This window comes from Geotrypetes seraphini, chromosome 3 (genome assembly GCF_902459505.1).
Source record: "Geotrypetes seraphini chromosome 3, aGeoSer1.1, whole genome shotgun sequence".
Lineage (NCBI taxonomy): Eukaryota > Metazoa > Chordata > Amphibia > Gymnophiona > Dermophiidae > Geotrypetes > Geotrypetes seraphini.
The window spans coordinates 167,164,253-167,191,383 of NC_047086.1; the positions used below are offsets into that span (position 1 = coordinate 167,164,253).

Sequence of the window (27,131 nt, forward strand, 5' to 3'; positions counted from 1 at the left end):
CCATCCTCCACCAAACGGCTATATACAGTCACAGACCGTGCAAGTCTGCCCAGTATATTATTTTCTGATTCTAAATCCAATGTGTTCATCCCACGCTTCTTTGAACTCAGTCACAGTTTTACTCTCCACCACCTCTCTCGGGAGCGCATCCCAGGCATCCACTACCCTCTCCGTAAAGTAGAATTTCCTAACATTGCCCCTGAATCTACCACCCCTCAACCTCAAATTATGTCCTATTCCCCTTGAAGCCAGGACTTATTTTGTGAAGGAAACTTTTTTGTTCAAATAGCACCTCACCAGCAAAGCGTTTTTCCATTGAGTCTTGCATGCTGGCCTGCGTCTTGGCACACAGCTGGCTCACTGCTTCATTCTTCTTTATCAGTGCAGTGACAGCACTTCCCAGGGTTTCCAGCTCACCAGAGGGATACTTGCGGCACAGACCGTTCAGGTTCTCACGTGTTGAATCGATGCTGCTTTGCTGCTTCTGAAGCTCCCTCTGAATTTCCTGGAACAGCAGAACAAGCTTGTGTCAGAACTATAGCGGGGCAGTTTATTCAGCAAAGAGGGAAAACACAACCTTCCTTATCACTTTAAAGAAAGACAGACACACACATCTATTCTAGCACCCGTTAATTTAACAGGCTTAAAGACTAGTGTATAGATATAAAACATAACATAAATGAAATAAGGTGATACCTTTTTTATTGGACTAAATTAATTTTTGATTAGCTTTTCAAGGTAACCCTTTGAAATAATTCCATGGAGATAGAAGGGTGAAATGATGAAAAAATGTTATCCAAAACAAAAGCGGAAATACGATTTAAAGCAGACCAATGAGAAAATAATGTCAGGGGAGGATCTGCAGGCGCTCAAGACCAGGTGACAACTAAGTACAAGGAGAACCAGACTGAAATGAGCCTTCACTGTTTTCAGTTGGAGAGTATGAGGAGGTGCTGAAAAGTTTTGAGGCCAACCAGCCAACTTCCTAAATTCAGAGCATTATTTTGCTACTTTAGCTGAAAAGAGTGTTATCTTATTTCGCTAAGTACCAATTTGCAGAAACAAAATTCTATGTTTTGCTATTCTTTCAGATCATTGATTGAGCCATATTCACATCATTCTGTCTTTAGTTGGACTGAGAACTTTTCAGCACCCCCTTGTAATCAGGAGTTCAATTTGGTGCTGCTGCTCGGCACTGACTGTCGTGGGAGCCAGTCAGGAAGCCAAACAGTGCCAAGCAGCAGCACCAAAGCTCGCACCTGCCCGCTGTACCTCTGGACCACCAGGGATCAGCAGAGGAGGTACGACGGACAGGGCAGGGAGGGGAGCAGGGTACAGAGCCTGGTGGTGGCCTGCAATAAGTCTAGGAGGGGGGCGCTGGCCCAAATATAAACTGGGACCCCCATTTTTGGGCCAATTTTTTGGCTCCAAAATCCTGGTTTATATTCAAGTATATACGGTAATACTTTTTTTTTTTATAACTGTTTATTGGCAGTGGTGAAGAAAACACATACAGAATACCAACACATTGGAGTAGAGCCACTCTGTAAATATACAAGTAGGTCAAAAGAAATCAGCATTGCCAAACTATGGTAATGGGTATTATACAGTAATACTATGTAAATTCAATAATGCATTATTCTTGGAAACATATCGCCTGCAATGTGCAGTATTAGACCTATTTAACCATAATACATTTTTCAACCATATTGAAGGATGGCCAAGTGGTAGAACCATCACTTCTGCATGCAGATGTTATGGGCTCAATCCCAGCATTGCTTATATTGTTAGGATGGGTGTAACAGCTGCATTATTTCAAAAGTTTTTTTTTTTTTTGTAGTAACAAATTAGCATGAACATTAATGCATTAAACATATCAACTTTATGCAGTCACCTAGTGTATCGGGCTAATCAATCTGATCCGTTAAGTTTGTATAATTTGCATTCTTTAGACATCATTTAGAGTGCTGGGAAGTTCAATCAACAATTTTGAATCAATTTTTGAAACGATTTTGAAGTTTTATTCTTAATGATATCAAGCAAGCAATGCACATGTGCAGGCATCTTTGTTAAATTGACCCACCATTGTGAATTTACCAAATGCTTTTCAGCAGCCACAGAGCAACTTGAAGTAAGTGAAAATGCATGAAACATAGAAACATGATGGCAGATAAAGGCCAAATGGCCCATCTAGTCTGCTCATCCGCAGTAACCATTATCTCTTTCTTTCTCCTATCCCAGGCCCTTTTGAATTCAGACAAAGTCTCTGTCTCCACCACCTCTTCTGGGAGACTGTTCCATGCATCTACCACCCTTTCTGTAAAAAAGTATTTCCTTACATTACTCCGGAGCCTATCACCTCTTAACTTTATCCTTTGCCCTCTCATTGCGGAGTTTCCTTTCATTACGTAAGTATTTAAAAGTAGGTATTTAAACGTCTTTCTCATATCTTCCCTCTCTCGCCTTTCCTCCAAAGTATACAGATTGAGATCTTTAAGTCAGGTGATTTTGTTGCCAATTATTTGATATACATTTCCATAGTATTTGCTTTCTTGGTTTCATCTTTAAGTCTGTCCCCATATGCCTTATGATGGTTAAATCTGCAAACGCGGGGAACATGAGCCGTTTGATTTAAGGGGGAATTCCTTGATAAAGCCCTCTGGGGCGAAACATAGGTCTATGTCGGAGTGCCTACCCCCACCCGCGTAGATGAAGATGAGTATCTATATTTAAATAAATATCTAAAATAAAATATTTAACTATTTAAACTATTTAAAGTATGAAATATTGAGGCTGATGTCGACTATGAGCGCCTGAACACTGTATGTTAAAAAAGTTTATTGGCATACAGGTGGTACCGCTGAGGTCTATAAGATAGATAAATAAGTTAAATAAGACTCTATATGTGATATATTATGATGAAGACCACATACCATTTTAGTAGCCTTCCTCTGGACCGACTCCATCCTTTTTATATCTTTTTGAAGGTGCGGCCTTCAGAATTGTACACAATATTCTAAATGAGGTCTCACCAAAGTCTTATACAGGGGCATCAATACCTCCTTTTTTCTACAGGCCATACCTCTCCCTATGCACTCTAGCATCCTTCTAGCTTTCGCCATCACCTTTTCAACCTGTTTGGTCACCTTAAGATCATCACATACAATCACACCCAAGTCCCGCTCTTCTGTCGTGCACATAAGTTCTTCACCCCCTAAACTGTACCGTTCCCTCTGGGTTTTGCAGCCCAAATGCATGATCCTGCATTTCTTGGTATTAAATTTTAGCTGCCAAATTTCAGACCATTTTTCAAGCTTTGCCAGGTCTTTCTTCGCGTGGCATCCAGACTTTCTCCCTGCCCAACACGATTTGCAGACATGAGTGGGCAGCGGGGAGCGGTGGACAAGAGCAGGTAGCGGGGAGCGAGGCTAGGGCGGGATTAGGGCAGGGATGGATGGAAATGGGCGGGCCTGGGGGGTTGAATCTAGGGATCCAGATTTTCTGATTGGAAAATCTGGCAATCCTAGTTGTAGCACCACTCAGCTGATGAACCATTAGCCTCTGACTGTCTTTTGCATGTGAGTGTGTGCGTGCGCGTGTTTTTGCAAAATTCAAATTCACTTAGACCTACCATAGTCTTACCTACCAAATGCTGGCGATTTAGAATTACCAGCTGGATGGGGCTTCACAAAATACTTATAAAGGGAAGCCAGCGGTCCTCATTCTCCCTCTTCTGGCAAGGAGGGTACACCAATACTACTGGACTGAATGTTTTTGTTTCTTGTTTATTGAAAGCTTCTATACTGCTACTAATGACTGGAGAGTCAATTCAGAGCAGTTTACATGAGCTTCTGTAATTGTGTTACAATACAGAGTTTGTGTTTTCTGAGGTAGTTTTATGATGAATCGGAGCGAAGCTAAAGAAATCTCTTTTGTGAATGTAGCTACATGTTACATACATGATCTTCCAGTATTATTTAGAAGACTGCTGTAACTTTAGAACAGAGCTCAAGACTATTTTTAGCCAGGTGGTTGGCGATTGAGAACTATACCTTAATGAAGAATAATTTGAATACTGAACTGCTACAATTATATCATTACATTAGTGATTTTTATTCTGCCATTGCGGTTCAAGGCGGATTACAGAAGAGGATTTCTGGACATGTCCAGAGGTGTTACAGAGTAGAGTGGGTTGCTTCAGAGGATTGAAATGTTTCATACGGTGTTAGTTAGTCTTCATGGATTTCTTGAATAGCAGGGTTTTTAATTCTTTTCTGAAAGTTTTGTAGTCTGGGGTCGCGATTAGTAGATTGGAGAGTTGGTGGTCTAGTTTTGCTGCCTGTGTGGCTAGAAGGCCATTGTACAGTTTCTTCCGTTTGATGTTTCTGATTGGAGGCATATGAATGGTGTCTGGGTTCTCCTGTGTCTGGTCCTTTATGTTATGCAATGTTTTAACATCATATTGACCCAGACTCTATAAACGATGCCTGAAGTTACACGCCTAGCCTATCTAAATGCCTTACTTAATCTTTTACCCCCCTTTTACAAAACTGTAGTGTGTTTTTTAGCGCCAGCCACGGCAGTAATAGCTCCTACACACATAGAAATTCTATGAGCATCCTAGTTGTTACCGCTATGGCCAGCGCTAAACACCGCGCTATGGTTTTGTAAAAGGGGGGTGAATTAGCTTAAGCGGCACTATTAATGAGCAATAATGCTCATAATTGGCAAAAATTAAAATTAATTGGATGGTAAGCACCTAACTAAGTCCAAGGCATCTATTAGAAAGTGGGTGTGGTTAAGGATACATCATGGGTAGATATTGGGCGTGGTTTACGTCTTGGCACCTAAACTGGACTTAGGCGCCATATTTAGGCCAAGAAAAACCAGAAATAAATAGGGGTCACGTAAGATTTTGACAACTATTGGTGCCTGTCTAATTTAGGCACTGCTAGACGTGATTCTATAAACAGCGCCTAGCTGAAGATTGGCAAGCACTATTCGCTGTATTCCTCAATGCCTAATTTTAGGCATGGTTTATAGAATTGGGGCCATTGTGTTTATTTTATTATTATGTTTTCATTGTACTCTGCCTAGAATTATACATCAGCCATGGTTCATAAAGATTTTAAGCAAATAAATAGAAAATGTCTTTTGCAGTACTCGCCTTTACTCTCTGCAGGTCCTCTAGCTTCTGGCTGCATGCATAGCTCAAAAGTGATTCCTCTATTTTGGTCAGCCAGCTTGTCATCTGCTCAATGAATTGTCCTAACTGCAGCTTCTGAGCATTGAAATCCTTTAGGGTTCCTTCAGCTACTTCAGACATCTCTTTGGCATGTTCTAGCTTCTGTCGTAAGTCTGTTTCCATGAACTGCAAACAAATAAGGCAAAAGATTCTATAAAGATGCTTTACAATAAGCATGAATGGGAATCCATATTTAGAGCAGACATCCTGCATAACCAAAGCACATGAAATTTAAAACAACGTTAATAAAAGGATAACAACTCCGAGACATCCCCCGGCAGGGGAAATGCCCAGTCACTCCTGCCAATGATCTTAGTGGGGGGTGAGGTTCCAGCAGGAGGGACTGGGCATCTCCCCTGCCGGGGGATGTCTCAGGCGGTGGGGGGGGGGGGGGGGAATAGGTGACTTGGCCAGGATCACGAGGAGCAGCATGGGTCTGAACCCACAACCTCAGGGTGCTGAGACTGTAGCTTTAACTACTGCGCCACTCACTCAAGAGACAGTCCCTTCTCAGCAGAGCTTACAATCTAATCAAACAGATAAACAGGACAAGTAGGGGGGGGTTAGGGAGTTTCTCAGGGAAGGGTACTTTACAAGTGAGTGTGGGTTCGGCATTAAAAGCAACCTCGAGAAAGTGGATCCTCTGCATTTCTAATGGCTTACATGAAGCAAAACTGGAACAGTAGCAAGTGGCATCTAAATCAGTGGTTCCTAAACCTGTCCTGGGGGACTCCAAGCCAGTCAGATTTTTGAGATATCCCTAATGTAATGTAATGTAATGTAATTTATTTCTTATATACCGCTACATCCGTTAGGTTCTAAGCGGTTTACAGAAAATATACATTAAGATTAAAAATAAGAAAGGTACTTGAAAAATTCCCTTACTGTCCCGAAGGCTCACAATCTAACTAAAGTACCTGGAGGGTAATAGAGAAGTGAAAAGTAGAGATAGAGGAAAAATAAAATAAAAATAAACATTTTAACAAGACCGCATTGATCTAGATACTTTGGAAGGTAGAAGAGAGGAGATGCTATATTAAGATTAAAGAGAGGAGTTGGGGGAATAAACTTCTTCACTAGAAGTTGGTCCTCGAGGGCTGCAATCCTGCTGGATTTTCCCCAATGAATATGCAATTGTAGAATGAATGAACTAAGGAGGCTAGAACTGATTATTAGTAATAATGGTTGATATAGACTCATAGCTGGAGTACCGTAATGATAATATTCCAAAACGAAATTCATTCAAAAGGAATGTGGGCTGATTGGTGCCAATTCGGTGTTCAAAACAGTTTATTCCTCCGATAGGAAACGTTTCCGAGCCACATGAGCTCCCTTACTCCTGGTCATCAGATGAATTGTATTTGGTGGACATAGGGAAGCCCAGTTAGTAATCCGAAACGGACCATGCTTGATGGCCAGAAACGACTCCGTTTCCTTCCACACCCAATTGCTTTTGACATTCTGGAAAGGGATCAGCCGTTAACGCATGAGGCAGATTTGCATGCCTGTCACCTCTATTATATGCAAATCTGCCTCATGCATATTCATTAGGGATAGCTAGAAAACTTGACTGACTGGGGGTCCCCCAGGATAGGTTTAAGAAGCACTGTTTTAAATGAACTCCTTTAGCCAGTGATAAAAATAAACGTTATGAACTGAGCATTAAACATGTGGGTTTCAGTTTTGGTTACTTCCCCAGCAGGCACCCCATGTCATTAGAGGAACTGAGCTCCAGCTAATTTGAACACTTTTGCTCAGCCTTGTTCCTTCTCGCCAATTCTGCCCTCAGCTGGAACTCTCTCAAAACATTAGCACACACGTTTCTTGTACGCATCACACATCACATTAAGCAGACAATGCTCACCTCTGTATAGATGCAGAAGCCATGCAAATAGTGTGATAAGGCAGGTCAGTTCTTACCTGAAGTTCTGCAGGAGGCTCCAGGCTTCTTGTCAATTCTTGAAGCTCAGACACTTTGGAGTGAAATTCTTCCAATTTCTGCCCTTTGTTCACCACTTCAGACTGCAAAACAGTTTATACTGACTTATTTTGATTGAATTAAATATGTATACAAGTAGCTATATACTACACACATTGCGGTCAAATATTTATTGTCTTTGTGTCTTACATTTTTTTTGAAAGCGTGAAGACTTTGTTTCTTATTAAATAATCAGGTCTCTCCGGTGTTTTCAGTTTCACAAAAAGCCGGCTATAAGAACTGAGCCTGCCCCTGGTTTCTGGGGACTGGAAAGATTTACTTGAGTCATTCTGTTTCATAAAATGGAATGTGCCAAGGCCGCCCTCTGCTTTTTATTACTTTACTCTGAAAAATAAGGTTCTGTGAAGCCAACTAAAAGAAAGCTGATTTACAGGGTCAATGGGTAGTATAGAATTGCCATGTCACACTGTTATTACCATTGCAGTGTTATTACCATTGCAAGGCTATATTCTCATTAGACATCTAAACTAATTTGTGTACATAATATCCTAAAATTAATGTTAGAGGTCACTTTTGATTTGATTTACCGTATTATTTACAGGCTGGCAGCCTCTTTCTGTTCCTATAGGCTTCCTGCTCCTTTGGAGCTGGTCTATACTGGAGTTAGTACCTCATGAGCTTTCACTCATCACTACTCTTACTTCCCTCTTCTCTCCTTCCCATCCCCTCTCCCATTTTAATTCCTCTTACATTTAAGCCCAGCCTTTACAGTCACAATCTTCTCCCTCTACTTGTACATACACCGAGTCTGGCCAATAGATGGTCATGTTGAGCAGTAGCTGAGATGCCTTCTCTTAGCTAATATTTTTAGGCAAATATTCAACTGAAATTAACCAGTGAAAATCCACCTCTATGTAGCCATTTAAATTTGACTGATTAAATTGGTGTGACTGGATTCCCATCTACTGTGTTTAAAACCGAGAACCATCACTAGCCAGTTAAATAGTGCTGATTTTTCAGTGTTAAGCTACTAAATTGTTTCACTGTAATCAAATTGAATCTTCTATACATATTATTATGTTTATTTTATCTGATTTTATATTGTTTTGCTGTAACCCTGTATGTATGAGGTCTGTTCAAAAAGTTCCAGGACTGATTTTATAAACATTTATTAAACAATCTTACAACTTATTCCATTGGGTCCCATTCAAAGTACTCCCCTTCCCTACATATACACTTTTCCAAACATCGTTTCCACTTCTGGAAACAGTCCTTAAACACATCTTCAGGAATTGCCAAAGGTTGCTGCGTCAAATTTTGCTTCATGATTTCAACGGTGTCAAATCTCTTTCCTTTCAGCGTGGATTTAAGTTTAAGAAACAAGAAGTCAGCAGGGGCCAAGTCAGGAGACTAAGGTAGCTAGAGAAGAACTATCATCATGTTTTGTGTGCAAAATTTGGGAATTTTGACACATTCAAAACACCTTTCATGACTCATGACATGTTCCTCATAACTTTTTTTGTTGTATACAAGGATTAATAGGCTAATAAAGTCTCTACTAAGGTCATTCAAAACATTATATCAATGGAACCTTAGAATAGTCGGTTCTAACAGTTCATAGACCTCAGTGGTGTACCCGTGTGAGCAATAAGTTTCAACACACACGGTTATTTATATACACCGGAATTGTTATTGGTCCATGGACCAATGACGATTCCAGTGTATATTAATAACCATGTGTGTTCAAACTTATTGCTCACACGGGTACACCACTGAGGTCTATGAACTGTTAGAACCGACTATTCTAAGGTTCCATTGATATAATGTTCCTCATAAGCCACTTTCAACATTTCATAAGTTTCTGTTGCGATATTACACAATTTAAAACAAAACTTCACGCTGTAGCGCTGCTCATTGAGGTTGCACATGATGAAAAATGGGTACAATGAGATGATACGAAATGAAAGCAAAAGTGTGGCTAAAACATTAACGTATCAAGATTGAGGTGCAATTAGAGTCTTTTAAAATCAAGCTGAAAAATCCAAGATGGCCACCATGGCAGCATTTTGGCGCCAAAAAAGGCCCAGAAAAGCTAAATATAAGTTCAAAAAATGTTGGAAAGGATTTTTTGAAGGGATGGGACCCAAATCTAAGCCCCAGAAACCCCACAAAATGCAAATAAAGATCCCCCCCCATGTCTCCTATAGACTACAATAGGCAGTATTCACATTTCTGCTGGTGATGTATCTGCTTCAGCTGAAACAGCAGCTGGAAGATAATGAAGACCACTGCCTCAAACAAACATGTAAAAATAGTTCCAGATGCTTGTTTCTTCAGGCTGCCAGTGTTACAGCGCAAGACCCTCACAGCTTCTCATGTGTCTTGTGGGGGGGGGGGGGGAGACACACAGACATCAAACGATAAAGTCCTCAGACAGATGCCACACAGCCTGCGGTCCAGCTGCAGTACCGACCAGAAGTGAGCTTTACTACCAGAGGAACGGTTCCTGAGCCACCAAAAGTGGTGCAGGCTGGCTAGGTAGGTGCCTTAAAAAATGTTTACCCTCCCAGCTACAGACCTCTGACAAAGACTGTGCCTTCAGCCAGGCAGAGCTGCCCCAGAGAACCTGGGGATATCACTGAAAAGCCTCTAAAAATGAGCCCCAAAGCCCAAAAATAACAAACCGAGCAGAGCAGATCAGAAAGACACTTTCAACTTGCGTGTAGTAGGAGAACATGAGGAGCAGAGCACAGTGCAGTGATAGGGGAGGCGGAGCAAAAAAATATAGATGACACCTTTAACACAAATTTGCAAGTAGAGGTGAATAACCTACTGTTCAATACTCATATGCCTTTTGCACTAGAAGGGGGCCTTATATGAGCACCTTTTTTTTAATATCAGAAGGGCAAGATGGAAGGAATCCAACACCAAACCTGTTTTTTAAATTAAATATTTGAAAAGTAGAAGTGGGGTTGAGAGGGAGAGATCGGGTATCTCCTGTCTCCAGTCCTTTGGAACCACTCCTGACTCTAGAAAAGTCATTGAAAGAGTCAGTCAGCGGAGCTGCCAAAACTTCCCTACATTCCCTTAATAGCCTCAGATATAGCCTGCCAGGCTTACCGTAATTGCTTTTGCTGCTTTAGTTTAACTAGTTCCCTGCCAATAGGCTTCTGAAAATCATGCGAGGTCTACCTCCCTCCCATCCTTATTTGTGGCAGTCCTCTGTGGTTTCCCTTCCGCCCCCTCCTCGCTGAATACTGAACAGAAATATTTGTTATGCAATTCCACATCAGCCTTTCCCAGTTGTCTTACAGCCCCACATGACAACACACAGGCATCTGGCCAAGCCTTTCCCATGAAATTTTTAGTAGGCATATAAGCGTCCTTCTTTCCTGCATGCAACGGATCAAAATGCAAAAGCTCAGTAGAGATTTAGCCACACTGCCACTTTACATTTATGCTTCAATTTAAGAGTGTGATCAAATTATATTATGATTCTGGAAGAATGATTTACCTACAGCAAATAATTTTGCAGGGCTAACTTCTCCACTATCCCCCTAAATTCTATAAAAAGCGCTGTGAACTATTCGGACAAATTTGGACGGGTACCTACTATAAAGGCGTCTATCTTTTTAGATGACATTTACAAAAATGTTCTCCTAGTGTAAAGCACATAGTTAAAAGTGGGCATGGTTAGGGGCTGGATCATGGGCATGCTTTTAAGTTAGGCACCTGTTTTTGAGTTAGGAGTCGTTGGCTGCCTAACTTAGGCACAGGCATTTAGGCTAAGAAATGAGGTGCGCCTAAATGTTAAAATGCTTAGCACCACCTAAGCATGATTCTATAATGGGTGCCTAACTTACAGAAAGCACTTAGCAGCACACTAATTAGTATCAATGTTTTAGGCAATATATATAGAATTGGGTCCTTACTCATTAAAGTGCTAGTATTCTGTAAATTTACATTCTAGAATTGCCATCTCCGGATCAGACCCTGGGTCCATCAAATCCGGTGATCCACACACGCGGAGGCTCCACCAGGTGTACCCTGGCCTAGTTTTAGTCCCCATATCACCGTATGCTTCTCAAGGGAGATGTGCATCTAATTTACCCTTACCCGTATCATTCTATGCCACTATTAAGGAAATGTGCATCTAGATTACCCTTAAATCCTAGAACGGTGGATTCTGCAATTACTTCCTCTGGGAGAGCATTCCAGGTGTCCACCACTCGCTGCGTGAAACAAAACTTCCTGATATTCGTCCTGGACCTGTCCCCCCTCAGCTTCAGTTTATGTCCTCTTGTCCATGTCACATCGGACATTGTAAATAACTGCTTCCCCTGCTCTATTTTGTCGAATCCTTTCAGTATTTTGAAAGTCTCGATCACATCTCCTCCTCTTCTCAAGGGAGAACAACCCCAGTCTCCTAAGTCGTTCCTCGTAGTCCAGGTTCTCCGTACCTTTCACCAGCTTCGTTGCTCGTCTCTGCACCCTCTCTAGCAGTTTTATATCCTTCTTTAGGTATGGAGACCAATGCTGGACGCAGTATTTCAGGTGCGGTCTGACCTATCTCTGTAGAGCGGTATTATAACTTTCTCTGATTTACTCATAATTCCCTTCTTTATCATGCCTAGCATTCTATTTGCTTTCTTCGCTGCCGCCTTTTCCTGTTTGGTCTTTCCCAGGGTTACACCTGACATATTATACTTGTGTTCTTTGTTTTTTTCTGCCTAAATGCATCACTTTGCATTTTTCCACATTAAACTTCATCTGCCATTTATCTGCCCACTTCTCCAATTGATTCAAGTCGCTCTAGAGTTCCTCGCTGTCCTTCTGCGATCTGATTGCCCGGCATAGCTTTGTGTCATCTTCAAACTTGATGCTTGAAAATGTGAGTGCAGATTTTTCAGTATATTAAGAATTGGTGGAGGATCCTATGGGTCAGTTTTTAAATGAAGTGCGCATAGGCCCATATTCTATAAACTGCACCTTAACTTAGGTGCCAGTAGGTGCCCTACTGGCACCTACATTAAGAGGAAAATGCCATTTAAAAGTGTTTTTTTTAAAGAAATTTCAAGGCGCCTACTGGTGCCTAAAAATGGCACTGGAATCATGCCTATGCAGCTGCTTTATGACACCTAGGGGTCCTTTTATGAAGGCGCGGTAGGGGGTTTAACGTGTGGAATACTGAGCATTAAATCACTTGCCGTGCTAGTTGCTAACGCCTCCATTGACAAGTTTTTTGACTTGCCGCAGGGGTTAGCGCGTGATTAAATGTCCGACGTGCTAACCCCGCTAGCGCACCTTGATAAAAGGAGCCCCTAATGTCACTGTAGATGTGGCTAATACTGGAAGTGGCATTAGGCGCCATAAAGTGTCTCTCTCCATAAGTGCAAAGGAAATGTAGGCCTTGAAAACCCTGGCCTAGATTTCCAGCGTCTACCTTTCCTGAAGGCATGATTCTCTAAACATAGGGTTACCAGACGTCCGGATTTCCCCGGATATGTCCCATTCTTAACCCAGGGACTACATAGATAGATTTTTTTTTTTTCTTTTTTGTTACTATATCATATACCTGAAATTCCTGTAGGGACACTTTCATCCTTTGGCTGTTGTTCAGCTGACTGATGCTGTCACTCATTTGGGAGATTGAACTGTTGGACCAGCTATCTATTTCATTTCCAATATTTAGTACATCTTCCCACAGAGCCAGACTCACACTTAGCCTCTCCAGATTGTCATCAAGTCTCTCTAACACCTTTAGAAGACCAATGAAGAAACAAAAGTCACAAACCCATTCAAGATGTTCCCACCTACAATCATAAAATACGCTTGACAAATGGCCATCTCTATTGGATCTTCTCGTCAGTGAACAAGCTTTACTTTATATTCTATTAGTAGCTAATTATATGCTGTTAATGTGTTTTGACAGTCACACCTATTACTGACAGTCATTTTTAATAGCTACTAGCAGTATATCCATAAAACAGTTAATTAGAGAGAAACATACAGGGGTGATTTTATAAACACTTAAGAGTACCTGATTACGAGGGGCTGCTGAAAAGTTCTTAGCCCAACCAGCAACAAAAATACAGAAAAAAGTGGAAAATCACTGGACTATGGGGGTCCTTTTATTAAGGTGAGCTAACCAATTTAGCGCACACTAAATACTAAGACATCCATTATATTCCTATGGGCATCTTAGCATTTAGCGCATGCTAAATCATTTAGTGCACCTTAATAAAAGGACCACTAACTGTAGAGCCCTTGATGGAGACTGCCCCAACTTTGCTGGTTGGGCTGAGAACATTTCAGCAGTCTCTCATACTGTCAGTGTATGATAAGCTGCTTCGGTTGTATTTCATGAAAAAGGTGGTTAATAAATCCTAATAAATAAAATAAATTAATAAACTGACCTCTTCTAAGGCACCCCAAAGGTTCCTGGTGGGAGTCTATTTTATAACTACCTAGGTGCCCTTCCCAGTGTAGTTTCCCATATATGTCTTATTTACTATCAAACAACTTGTATTTCTCTTCCCTTTCTTTCCTTTTGTTTTAATATGTCTGTAATATTAGTTTTTAATATGTCTCACAAGATTTAGTTTGCGTCGTTTGTTTTGTTGTCCCCAAATTTTGTAATTTTACTGATTTGTACATCGCTTAGAACTTTGAATAAGCGATCAATCAAATTTATATTAAACTTGAAACTTGTGCCAAAGATGTGTTATAGAACACTAGTGTAATCTATTATCGATGTGCCTAACATTTACACACCTATGTCCTGCCCATGCTTCATCCATGTGTACAGTTCCCTTGCAAATATGTACTATGCAAAATAGGCATATATTTACAGAATTTTGCTTACATGGAATATTGATATGTACATGCTTATCTGTGCACATACATACATGCTATCATTCTAAACATTTGCATGTACAATACATACATAAATGTTAGCATTTACTTCATACAATGGCTTGTTTAAGGGTCTCTAAAGTCAAATATTATACATTAGCAGAATTATTTATTATTATATTTATTTATTTAAAAATTTGTACCTCGCCTAAAATATCTAGGCGGTTTCCAATTAACATTCACGATCCTTTTAAAAAACATTATGTACATATATAAGAATACAACTTAATATCTGCCCTGCTTCTCAGCCCTCTCACTCCCTCACATAGAAACACTTACAAACAGATGTGTCTTTAGTAATTTTTAAAATATTGCTCGTCCCTCACACAAATGCATTTGCCCCAGCAAGGCACTCCAAAGTTTTATCCCAGCTGATGAAAACATCGCATTACTTATCTTTACATAATATACCTCAGCTACTTTATCCACTGCCAATCTCATACTACTTTCAGATCTTAATACCCTCCAAGAATGGTACACTTTCAATAATATTCCACAACAAAAAGGAAAACGCAAGCCCACGTATACAGAAAACAAAAACAAGTGGGAAAAGAAATGTACACATCAGCCTTTAGAACAACTGTACTTTATTATATATTCATAGATCCAACAGTGTTTCGGCTTGTGAAAGCCTTCTTCAGGGGTATGTTACACGTCTCCAGTAGATGGCGCCAATGTAAAGGAAATCTAAAAAAAGATAGCTCTAAGCATGTGCTATAAAATTGATCACTTGTTGAAAATGATAAACCTGGTCTGGTTTGTCGCTGGAAAATTCACATGTAACCAACAAAACCAGTGATTACATTGGTTACACTGGCTGCCAGCTGAATGGAGAGTGCAGTATAAAGTGCTGGTGATGGTACATCATATTCTGTATGGGCAAGTACCATGGTATCTGAAACAGTCATTGTCTATATATTTTTCCTGGCAGGAAGCTGAGATCCGAGACTGCTGTATGATATGTGACTATAGGTCAATCTGTATTTTCAGTGGCTGCCGCAAGACTGTGAAACAGGTTGCCAGGTATACATCGATTTTTCACTCCATCTAAAATTACAAAGACTAGGAGACACTCGATGAAGTTACAGGGAAATACTTTTAGAACCAATAGGAGGAAATATTTTTTCACTAAGAGAATAGTTAAGCTCTGGAACGCATTGCCAGAGGTTGTGGTAAGAGCGGATAGCATAGCTGGTTTTAAGAAAGGTTTGGACAAATTCCTGGAGGAAAAGTCCATAGGCTATTATTGAGGAATATAAGAACATAAGAATTACCGCTGTTGGGTCAGACCAGTGGTCCATCGTGCCCAGCAGTCCGCTCCTGCGGCGGCCCTTAGGTCAAAGACCAGTGCCCTGAGTCTAGACTTACCTGCGTACGTTCCGGTTCAACAGGAAGTTATCTAACTTTGTCTTGAATCCCTGGAGGGTGTTATCCCTTATAACAGCCTCCAGAAGAGCGTTCCAGTTCTCCACCACTCTCTGGGTGAAGAAAAACTTCTTTACGTTTGTACGGAATCTATCCCCTTTTAACTTTAGAGAGTGCCCTCTCGGTCTCCCTACCTTGGAGAGGGTAAACAACCTGTCTTTATCTACTAAGTCTATTCCCTTCATTATCTTGAATGTTTCGATCATGTCCCCTTCTCAGTCTCCTCTTTTCAAGGGAGAAGAGGCCCAGTTTCTGTTCAGGCAAAAAATGCTTGATTACCTGAATAAATTAATGTAAAACTGTTCTGAGCTCCCCTTGGAGAACAGTATAGAAAATTGGACCCTTTTGAGTAGTACTGTGTCCTTCTTCAAGTACGGCGACCAGTGCTGAAAATGTTTCATTGCAGTTTATACCATTCTGGAGATATTTTGGGACAAGCAAACATTCAAAACTATTTATGAGATGAATAAGTAGCATGCAGCTGGTAAGAGTTCCAGAAAAGGCTTCTCTATACAGAATTTATGCCCTTCACTGCATTTGTTTCCTTTTCAACATGGCTCACATTACTAAGAGTTTCAATGGCATATTTAGCTCTAAAGGCAATGACTGTGATTTCACACAGACCAACAGAAAATGTAAGACAGATGTTTCCATTCAAGTATGCTGCAATTAAGATGACATAGTATTTCACCAAAGCATAAAATGAGCTCCTTAGTCAGGTGACAAATTGCCTAAAACGAAAACAAAATTGAGAGTAGCACTGGAACGCTCTTCTCCTGCAACTCTGCAGCTATCTGAGACCAGTACTTCCCAGACATTGTGCCCTTGACCTGAACAGAGGAAGAAGGGTGCTGGCCATTTGCCATTTGGTGGTTAACACAGAGAAAAGTTAGTAGGAGGGATTTGGCGCATACTGCACTGTGAGTGAGAATGAAGAGAAAACATCCAGAGAAAACATACTGTATCAGCTCAGACTGGCAAAATATCTCAACCCTACTTCTAAGCCCATCAAGAGGCAAAACCTCTACTTATCTCTTAAACCACCAATTACAGAATGACACGGTGACAAAATTCATCACCGTTCCCGTCCCCGCGGATAACCGTGGGAAACCATCTTCATGTCATTCTTTAAGGAGAGAGGGAAGAATCAGAGTATGAATGGCCACAACCACTGACCCGCAAGCTTTGCTTTGAAGAATGCTGGTGTAGAAGGACTGAGGTTGAAATAGACGCTACAGAATGACAGTCTCTGGTATCCAGAGCAGATATTGTGATGTCATAATGCCTCATTCCACCAGTGCCTAAGAGCCAATCACATCAGTGATATCACAATGGCTTCATTATCCTTGGCTCACATAAGAATCAGAGTATGAATGGCCACAACCACTGACCCACAAACTTTGCTTTGAAGAATGCTGGTGTAGAAGGACTGAGGTTGAAATAGACACTAGAAAATGACATGGGATTATTTCCCGCGGTTATCCGCGGGGATGGGAACGGTGATGAATTTTGTCACCGTGTCATTCTCTACCACCAATAGATAGATATAAAAACAGATTGTTAGGAGTCATGACTGGGATAGCCATACAAATGATCAAATTGGAAGAACTTTGATTGCTTGAACTTTAGTTTCTGGTGGCACTCAATATGCCTTTGTTATAGGATGGAAAAAATGATTGCGGATCAAAGGGGGAATTTTAAGTTATTTCAATTAGTACGGAGTCCGTTGACTAACTTTATCAATAATAACTGAACGATTCTAACTTACACATCCAAGGGGTGGGAGGGAGGGGGGTTTCTTTGACTTTTACAGAAATTTACAGGGGGTTATTGATGGAATCTATAGTTGTTATTTGGGTGGGAGGAAGGGAGGGGTGAAAATGATTGCTTATGGTTTATTGAAAGTTGTAAGTGTTTTATCTGAATTTATTATATGTCTTTGTAATTGTAAATGCACTGTTGATAGTTTGGAAAAGCAATAAATATATATATTTAAAAAAAAAAGAAAAATATTTTTAAATTCAGTACTGAAATTGCATAGCTCACAGAATAAACCCAACTGCAGACCTTCATTCCACTGTTCATCCATGGCTGTGCTGAGTTAGCTAAACTAACTTAAAAGTGCCAAGCTCTTACTGTCATAAAGCTGCTCCCCAGAGTCTTTTCAGTAGTATTAGACCATTCTACAGTCCCTTTATCTATATAGATAACTGATCCTGGCTTTATGCCCCATCACCTTTACGAAACAAAACTCAAGAGCTCCCTAGCCAGGGCAAGCCTTGCCTGTTTGACTACTCACTTTTTGCTGCTCCAATACTAATCACCCAGGGAGAAGCAGAGAAACATGATAGATATGCTCTAATAAAATGATATAACCTACAAGGACATCTGAGAAATAAATGTACTGATGTCACCTCTAGTCCTTAGTGACTCATTTGTCCTCATGAAATGGAATGTTCTGTTCTTCTGCCCTCATATTGTAAGCCAAACATGTATATTAACAAGCACTTTTCAAAAGGTTTAGTAGAGGTTGCAACTGAAGCATGCCATTCAGGCGGGGTTCCCTGATTGGAAAAACCTTAATAATCATTATAGTATGGAATATCTTTGTTTTCAGACAGACTTCTTGGGTCACCAGGCAGCCCAGTGGTACAAAGTGTTAGGTGGATTTAATAAAAAGAAATTAAAAATGGTTTAAAAGATATTTGGAGCATTGAGATTAAGCATGAAATTACTGTATCTCAATGGCCACGAATCTGGTCTTGGAGGATGAAATGTACGGTGTCAGCATCTATGAGACAAACTTGTTTTTTTCTGCTGCATAGAGCGTTGTGGACCCCTGTTAGGTTACAAAAATTAGATAGTTCTTTGTCTAATAGATGTTGGCATTGTCATTTGGAAGTAGGAACGTTAGATCATTTATTGTTTCATTGCCCATATATTATGAATTTTTGGAAATCAATTTGGGACCAAATTAATAATTTATTAGATAATCCAGTGGCATTATCCTATGATACTGTGATATTTGGAATGGAGATGAGAGCAAAGAGTCAGATTTCTGCAAATAACAATAAATTACTACTTATAATGACTGGTGTTGCCATTCAGCAAATTACATATAATTGGAAGGATTGGAGGAGATTAAATTACAACTTCTGGTGGAATTCTTTATGTCATATCTACAAAATGGAAAGGTTTATTGCATTACAACGGGGATATTTTAAGAAATTTCAGGATGTGTGGAAACCATTAACAAAATATTGTAAAGATTAATTGAAATTGTTTCCCTTATATTTATCAATTTAAGGTGTAGGGAGGGGGGAATTCTCTTATTACATGTTGTATATGATAATGGAATATATGGGTGGGAGGGATGGGAAAGGGGAATGGATAAGAATTTATACGATGTACCAATGATTATTAACTTATTGTTAATGTGAATGAATATATTTAACACTTAATGTAATTTTGAAAATGAATAAAAAAAAAAAAAAAGGTTTAGTAGGATTTTTAACCAAATAATTTTTTGGAGCTGAATGAAAATGTGCTGTATTGCGAAAAAAAGGTAATTCAAACTTCATAACATTTTGGGAACAATTCTATAACTCGATGCCTTGATGTAGACCCCACAATGGTGTGCGCTGAGCGCTAGTTCTATAATGCCATCTGAGCATGCCTAAACCATTATAGAATCCTACAGTAGTATAAAGCTACATTGGCACACCTAACTTTAGGTGCAACCTTTTATACCAAGTCAATTGTTGGCATAAGTTGGTACACCTAACTGTGCCATACAAAGCACATACCCTAAGATTCCGGTTGGCTCAGATGCCTAAGGCCCCTCCTATGGGTGGGGCTTTAGGCACCTGGGCCTGTCAGGCCCTAGGCCCCTCCCCAGCGCATTCCACAATGCACTGGGAAGGGGCAGGCCCACCATTCAGACAAAGGTGGGCCTGCCACACGGACAGAGGACCCACCTGGTTGACCGTCTAAATAGGTTAGAGGAGAGACCGGGGGAGGTGGTTGGGTGGTGTTAGGGGGTTCCTGGTGGGGGAGTCCAGGTGGGGGTATCGGGGGGTCCAAGGGGTGGGTTGGGCAGTCTGGCATGGGTTTGGGGGGGGGGGGCTGTCCGGCAGGAGGGATTGGGCATCTCTCCTGCTGGTGAAGAGTGTTTTTTTTCAGGATTAGACATTTCCCTGCTACCTACTTTGTACACCTAGGGCCTTAGGCCAGAAGAGGACTTAGACGTTGTTTTTGATTACACTTACATCCAGCCACTGGTCCACAATGCTATCCATGTCATTTTTGAGTGGCTTGAAATCACAGCCCTGAATTCTTTTGAGCTCTGTTAACAAATGCTTTCCTTTGTTGGTGAAGTTTTCCAGCTCCTTCTGACCCTCATTCAACTCATTCTTAGCTGTTTCATGCTGGGAACACAAATATATTTACTCATTACATTTAATAAAGCAATGCATCATTAAACTTTTCCACCACTGTCTTTATGCTAATGAAATAATTATAAATAAAGATGATATCTTCCATCATCTCTTATGGCCCAACTGTTCATAAAAACAACCAAGTTGTTTCATTCCAAGCAGAAAACTGCCTAACTACTTCAACTAGGCAAAAGCAGTGGACTAGCAAATGCGTAGGCTTTTAAGATTTGGAGATTTTGTTCTGAAAACAATTAAGGGGCCTGGAAACAGACTGCCACGTGACTGCGTTAACAGGTTTTGCAGTAGTTATTGTTACTAGGGCTATACTGAATACTTATATTTGAATTAATTCAGCCCTGAATAGTGTTCCCAAATACATCAATCATATTCAGGGCTGAATAGTGATTTAAATTTGAATACAAATAATCAGGGGCTCAATTGTGCCCACTCTCCCTGCACCTTGCAAAACCCCCTTTTAGTTCTTCTCCACTCGCCTGTTCAACTAGAGCCAGCAGGGATTGTATTTGTTATTTGTTTAGGTGTTGCCTTCAGATATCAAAATTCTGCTAAATCCTACAGAAATAAATATTTGATCTCTGATTTCATCTTGTTGTTTTTTTAAATTAGCATACTAGAATAGTAGATGACGGCAGATAAAGACCTGAATGGTCCATCCAGTCTACCCTGTCATCACAATTTCATGATTAAATTAAAATGTCTTTGTTATTTCTGGACGTTTCAAACTTGTAGGGAGATATTACTTTGTAATCTGTGATGACTTAATCAAATCACAGTTTCTAAATCACAGCTCTAAAGTATTTTCATATGAACCAATAACAATGTGTTTGTAAAGTGCTCAGACCCTATAACCATGTGTTTAGTGGTAGATCAGATCTGATGTCTTTGTCTTCTGGGTTGGTAACCGCCGTGACAGGTGACCCCTCCTGAGGAAGAGAGAACGAAACTCGAGTTCAGCGTTTTTAACATGGCTATTAATTTTCCACTACAGCATGTATAAGCACTGGCACTTTATCTTTATCTGTGATTATTGATGACATCTATCATCAGCCATCTGCTATTTAAGATAAGTAAATTTACAGTATCCAACAATGATTATACTAAGCAGATGGAATTGGGATGGTAAAGGCGATAATGATCCCCAAAATAACCACAGTTTGGTGTTACCACTAAACACATGGTTATAGGGTCTGAGCACTTTACAAGCACATTATTAGTTCATATGAAAGTACAGTGGTACCTTGGATTATGAGGTGGTACCTTGGATAATCCATTCCAGGAGAATGCTCCTAATCCAAAATGCTCGTTTATCAAAGCAAAGTTCCCCATAGAAAATGGTGGCAACAGCAATAATTCGTTCCAGAACCCAGGGTCTGTACCTGTCGGGTGCCGGGTGCTACAGTGCCGTTTCCTCCGTCCGCCTTCTCCGTCATCCAAAGAAGAACCCCACAGTGCTGCTTTGGGGGGATGCCTCTAATGTCTGTCAGCCGCCGGAGAACCCCGCAATGCTGCTTCAGAAGGATGCCTCCTTCATCCGCCGGCCAGCCCTCCACTTCGGATGCCCCTCGCATGCTGGAGAGCCCCCACCCAATCCCACACAGCTGAGCGCCGCCCCACCTACACGACACGCACAACACCTATGATTGACGATGTGCGCATCACACGCAATGCGCAGGCGGGCCGGCACCCGGCCGCGCAGGCCCAAACAGAGGTCCTCCAATCTGCAGAAGGCACCCGATGTAGAAGGCTGGCCGGAAGACGGAAGAGGAATCCCCCGAAGCGGCGCTTCCTGGACTGTAAGTGCTCGTTTATCGGGGCAGTGCTCGGTTTGCGAGTCAAAAGTTTGCTGAGTGTTTTGCTCGTCTTGCAAACACTCGCAAACCGGGTTACTCACAAACCGAGGTTCCACTGTACTTTAGAGCTGTGATTTAGAAATTGTGATTTGTTATTTCTGGGCCATAGACTTTAGAAGTCTATCCGGTACTGACCTTAGTTTCCAACTACAGGAGTTGCCATTGAAGCTCACTCAAGCCTATCCAAAGCATCTCATTTGCAGGATTCAGATGAATAATAAAATATGCTATTGGTACAACCCTAACTGTTACTGAATTTTTCCAAGGTTTTTTTGTAAGGGACGTGGAATGAGCCGAGAGTAACATAGTAACATAGTAGATGACGGCAGATAAAGACCTGAATGGTCCATCCAGTCTGCCCAACCTGATTCAATTTAAATTTTTTTTTTTTTTTTTTTCTTCTTAGCTATTTCTGGGCAAGAATCCAAAGCTTTACCCGGTACTGTGCTTGGGTTCCAACTGCCAAAATCTCTGTTAAGACTTACTCCAGCCCATCTACACCCTCCCAGCCATTGAAGCCCTCCCCTGCCCATCCTCCTCCAAACGGCCATACACTGACACAGACCGTACAAGTCTGCCCAGTAACTGGCCTAGTTCAATATTTAATATTATTTTCTGATTCTAAATCTTCTGTGTTCATCCCACACTTCTTTGAACTCAGTCACAGTTTTACTCTCCACCACCTCTCTCGGGAGCGCATTCCAGGCATCCACTACCCTCTCCGTAAAGTAGAATTTCCTAACATTGCCCCTGAATCTACCACCCCTCAACTTCAAATTATGTCCTCTGGTTTTACCATTTTCCTTTCTCTGGAAAAGATTTTGTTCTACGTTAATACCCTTTAAGTATTTGAACGTCTGAATCATATCTCCCCTGTCTCTCCTTTCCTATAGGGTATACATATTCAGGGCTTCCAGTCTCTCCTCAAACGTCTTCTGGCGCAAGCCTCCTATCATTTTCGTCGCCCTCCTCTGGACCGCCTCAAGTCTTCTTACGTCTTTCGCCAGATACGGTCTCCAAAACTGAACACAATACTCCAAGTAGGGCCTCACCAATGACCTGTACAGGGGCATCAACACCTTCTTCCTTCTACTGACTACGCCTCTCTTTATACAGCCCAGAATCCTTCTGGCAGCAGCCACTGCCTTGTCACACTGTTTTTTCGCCTTTAGATCTTCGGACACTATCACCCCAAGGTCCCGCTCCCCGTCCGTAGACCTGAAAATATTAGCAAGCTAATGCATGACACTTACTGCCCCTCAGATTCTATAAAGTGCATTTTAAATTAGGAGTCTGACTGACTGGAAGCCCCAAAGAGATTAAGAAACTAACAGGTTTTTAAAAAAATATATATATAAGACAAGACAATTGGCATTTATTTCAGCTGTGTGAATCTGGCAGAAATTATTATAATGAAAACTTCATTACAACATGACCAGCAAAAATTTATCATACATGTTGCTACCTTTGACATTGTCCTTCTGATGTCCTCTTGATCTTTTAAAGTTGATTTTATAACAGCCACATTGCCAGCATTCTCTATTATTTTTGTTACAGTTGATTTAAAACTTTGATAGTCTTTCATTAGATCAACAAGTAAGCAGCATCGTTCCAGGCTGCAAGGAGTAAAACTAAAGTTAATAATTTATACATAAAGGGGGTAATGTTTATAAAGATATTTGCCATTCTTAAATCTGGTTAAACATAGTGGAAGTGCTGGTTGCATGTGCAATTATCATTGTCAGATAATTATTATCTACGTCTTCTCCCTTTCTCATCGAACAGTGAGCTAATCAATAGAGACTATAAGGTTGGTGATAGATCTAATTAAAATATATTAACTTAACATTCTAGTATTGGCTTTTTCTTTCATACTCTATTTTATTCTAGGGACTTCACCTTGAGAAAGCAAATATGTGAAACATGTCGGTGAACTAAATGTCCCTGACCTAGACCACAGAGAAAAGCTAAATAATAGCCAATACTTATTATACTAATGAATGATACTTGTAGAATGTGCTAATATTATTTATATCTAAAGACAAAAAATATTGATTTAATAATATTTATTCAAAACCTTTGATCCAATGACGATATAACACATAAAGCTTTTGTGTAATGAAATTGTATCGAACACAAAGTGGTGTTTCTGAGGATCGTGGAAACTTCTAAAGGGTGTTATAACATAAGGGATAATATAAGAGACTATCCCTGTATTCTGATATTGTAGAGAATAACCCCTACTATTATCAAGTACAAGAATGCTAGTTATATGATGCTTCTTCATAGTACGTCATAAGCTGTGAAGAGGGTTGAGAAATTCTTTTCTATTCTTTGGGAGACTACTCTACAAGGGGAGATGATACAATGAACAGTGTGGCAACGAGCGGGAATATGGTCAATTGAGAAACGATGAAAAGTGGTTATCCTTCCATGATTTGCAACATGATTTTAAGTTACCCTCCAATAAGTTTCATAAATGGATACAACTCCAGCACTGTCTTAGTGTTTTCTTATGGGGTCAATCACTCTGTTTTTCCACCCCCAGCCTGCTAAAATATGAGGATTTGTTTTGTGAGGTGTACATCCACACGGTCTTTACTGTAGTATTTATGATAGCATTAATGAGTGTTATTTGTATTATATTGTTTCTTTATTATCTTTTATATTTACATATGAAATTAAAATTTTGATGCATTGTATTGTATTTTATGAAAATTTTAATAAAAATTATTAAACTCAAAAATCTGGTTAAACGTGCCAAAAAATCCTTAAAAAAAATTGGGCGGTGGTATAAGCATTGATAAGTGCACACAGCAACAGGATGGAATACACTTATATCTACATTGAGGTTTACAGGTATATACTAACACAGTAACAGAGTACATGATGGCAGAAAAAGGCCCGCATGATTCATCCAACCAATAAGGTGACCAGAGCTTCACCCTCTACTCTGTGCAGGTCCCAGTCACTCATGTTTAAATGCTGGTTGTCAAGTCTCCATCATGCCAACCATATAGGCAGTCAAACATGATGGGGATGATATGTGGTTGTAACCAAGACCTCAAGTATTTGAAGTATCCCTTTGCATTACAATACAGTATACAGAAATTCCACCTACTTTTCACTGATGAGTTTCTTGGTATCATGCCAGGTTGTCTGCAAACCACTTATTTCATTGTCAACTTTAGTAGCCAGAGTTATGTCCTTCTGGGCCATCTGCTTTGCTTTGTCCATCAGCCACTGTAGTTCATGCTGGTGAGAATTCAAGTCATCTTCTAACTGGTTAAAAACTCGCAGCCTGAAATTTAAAAAGAAAAAAAAAAACAACCCACACCTAGGGCCTGATATTCAAAATGATTTAAATAACAAAGAAAGGCTCCTGGTTATTTAAATTGCCTGTCAGGGGCTAACTGGGCATGTTTAGCAGCAAATTTCTTCACTCATCATGTAATTATCTCTGGAATTTGTTGCTGGAGGATGTGGTGAGAGCAGTTAGCTTAGCAGAGTTTAAAAGGGGTTTGGATAACTTCCTAAAAGAGAAATTCATAAGCCATTATTAAGATGGATGTGGAGAAATCCACTGATTATTCCTAAGATAAGCAGCATCAAATCTGTTTTACTACATGGGATCTTGCTACGAGTAGGTACTTATGACCTGGGTTGGCCACTATTGGAAACAGGATACTGGGCTTAATGGACCTTCGGTCTGTCCCAGTATGGTAAATCTTATGTTCTTGTGTATTTAATCGGATAGTGCTGCTGAAAATGCTTGGTAAGTGCTCAAACTGAAACTGGCTATTTTGGGGATGCTTCAGCGACAGAGTGTCAGGGGTGTCGTGGTGTGATATTGGGGGTTCAAGGGTGTCCAGGTGGGGTGTCAAGGTGGAGTGTTGGGGGGTGTTCTCAGGCAGGAGGGAGCGGGCATCCCTCCTGCCAATTTTGGATGGGGGTATTAGGGGGTGTCAGGCAGGAGGAAGTGGGCATCCCTCTTGCCAATTGGGGTGGTCTTCTGTCCGCTGGAGTCAGCTGAGCTGATTGCAGAAGAGGAATTTTCCACCGATCAGCTTAGCCGGCAGGATTCCCTGAAGCTGCGGCTTCGGAGAGTCCAGCCAGCTCAGCTGATTGGGAATAAATTCCACTGCCATGATCAATTTATGGCAGCTGCAGTCTGGTTTTAGAATCCCGCAACAAAGGCACGTGGCTAAAATGTAGGCCAAGGTTTTCCTGGGCCTATGTTTCAGCTGCCCATCTTGGTTCGAATCAGGTGCGATTCTATAACCGGTGCTGTCATATGATTGACACGCTATCGGCGGCCACTTTTAAGGTGGCCGTCAACATGGGCGCCGGTTAGAGAATCCAAGGGTATATAAAAACTTGTATAAATAAATTAGTAAGTATATAAACAAATAAATAAATAGTTAATGTGTTTTTAAAATGTGAGCACCTGTTTTATCCCATTTCTCTTCTATTTATTTATTTAAAAAATTTATATGCTGCCCGAAGTCTCAGCGGTTTCCATATAACAACATACAAAATAAACATAAATCATACAATTGACAGATACACATCATCCTGAAGCAAAAGCTCCACAAGCTCAAAACAAAAACAACAATATCGCTTAAAAAATCATTAAAAAAAGAAAGAAAAAATATATATAACAGAGGAACCCAAGCAGATTCAAAAGACGTAGATCAAAAATAAGCATCTACAGACAGCTCAGTTTGCACACATACATCTGCCATTTACATGGTAAATTTTTCCTAAGCATTTTATAATCACATTTTTCATATCTGTGATGGTAAATCAAAAAGTAAAGGCAAAATATATTTAACGACTTTAATAGAAGTAACTGTGAGCAACTGAATATATCACTTTTCCACCTAGTCCCCATACTTAACAATGTATTTGTTGTATCATTCAACTAGATTCTACATTCCTTCAGAGAAGAATCAACCTTGTAATCTCCCTGGGAATGCCCAGGCTAATTTCTTGTTGTAAACCGCCTAGAACTGAATGGTATTGGCGAGATAAAACACATTAAACACTGCTTCTTTTACTTCATCATCAGAGGTAAATCTACGACCTTGAAGTGTCTCCTTCAGTGGACTGAAGATGTGGTAATCTCTAGGCATAAGATCCAGGCTATAAGGAGGATTTGGAAAACCCAAGCTGTTGTACTGTCTCTTCTGTTGCTGCTGCTGTATGAGGTTTTATATTGCCATGGTGCAGCAAGACTGTTTTGGACAACATTCCTCTTCTTTTGCTGTGAATTTCAGGTTTAAGTTCATTTCGTAGCA

At 40.5% G+C, this 27,131-nt stretch overlaps 1 protein-coding gene across 1 annotated transcript in view; it reads right to left on the reverse strand.

The window, feature by feature from the left end:
• The window catches only part of SYNE1 (spectrin repeat containing nuclear envelope protein 1), a 994,076-nt gene that overhangs the window by 576,586 nt on the left and 390,359 nt on the right, over window positions 1–27,131 (reverse strand). The window contains exons 39-45 of the mRNA XM_033936910.1: window positions 24,953–25,132; window positions 23,297–23,447; window positions 19,793–19,951; window positions 12,760–12,942; window positions 7,166–7,267; window positions 5,168–5,371; window positions 298–505 (exon numbers count right to left, since the gene is read on the reverse strand). Coding sequence (XP_033792801.1) covers window positions 298–505; window positions 5,168–5,371; window positions 7,166–7,267; window positions 12,760–12,942; window positions 19,793–19,951; window positions 23,297–23,447; window positions 24,953–25,132 — 1,187 coding nt within the window. The remainder of the gene's footprint in view (window positions 1–297; window positions 506–5,167; window positions 5,372–7,165; window positions 7,268–12,759; window positions 12,943–19,792; window positions 19,952–23,296; window positions 23,448–24,952; window positions 25,133–27,131) is intronic.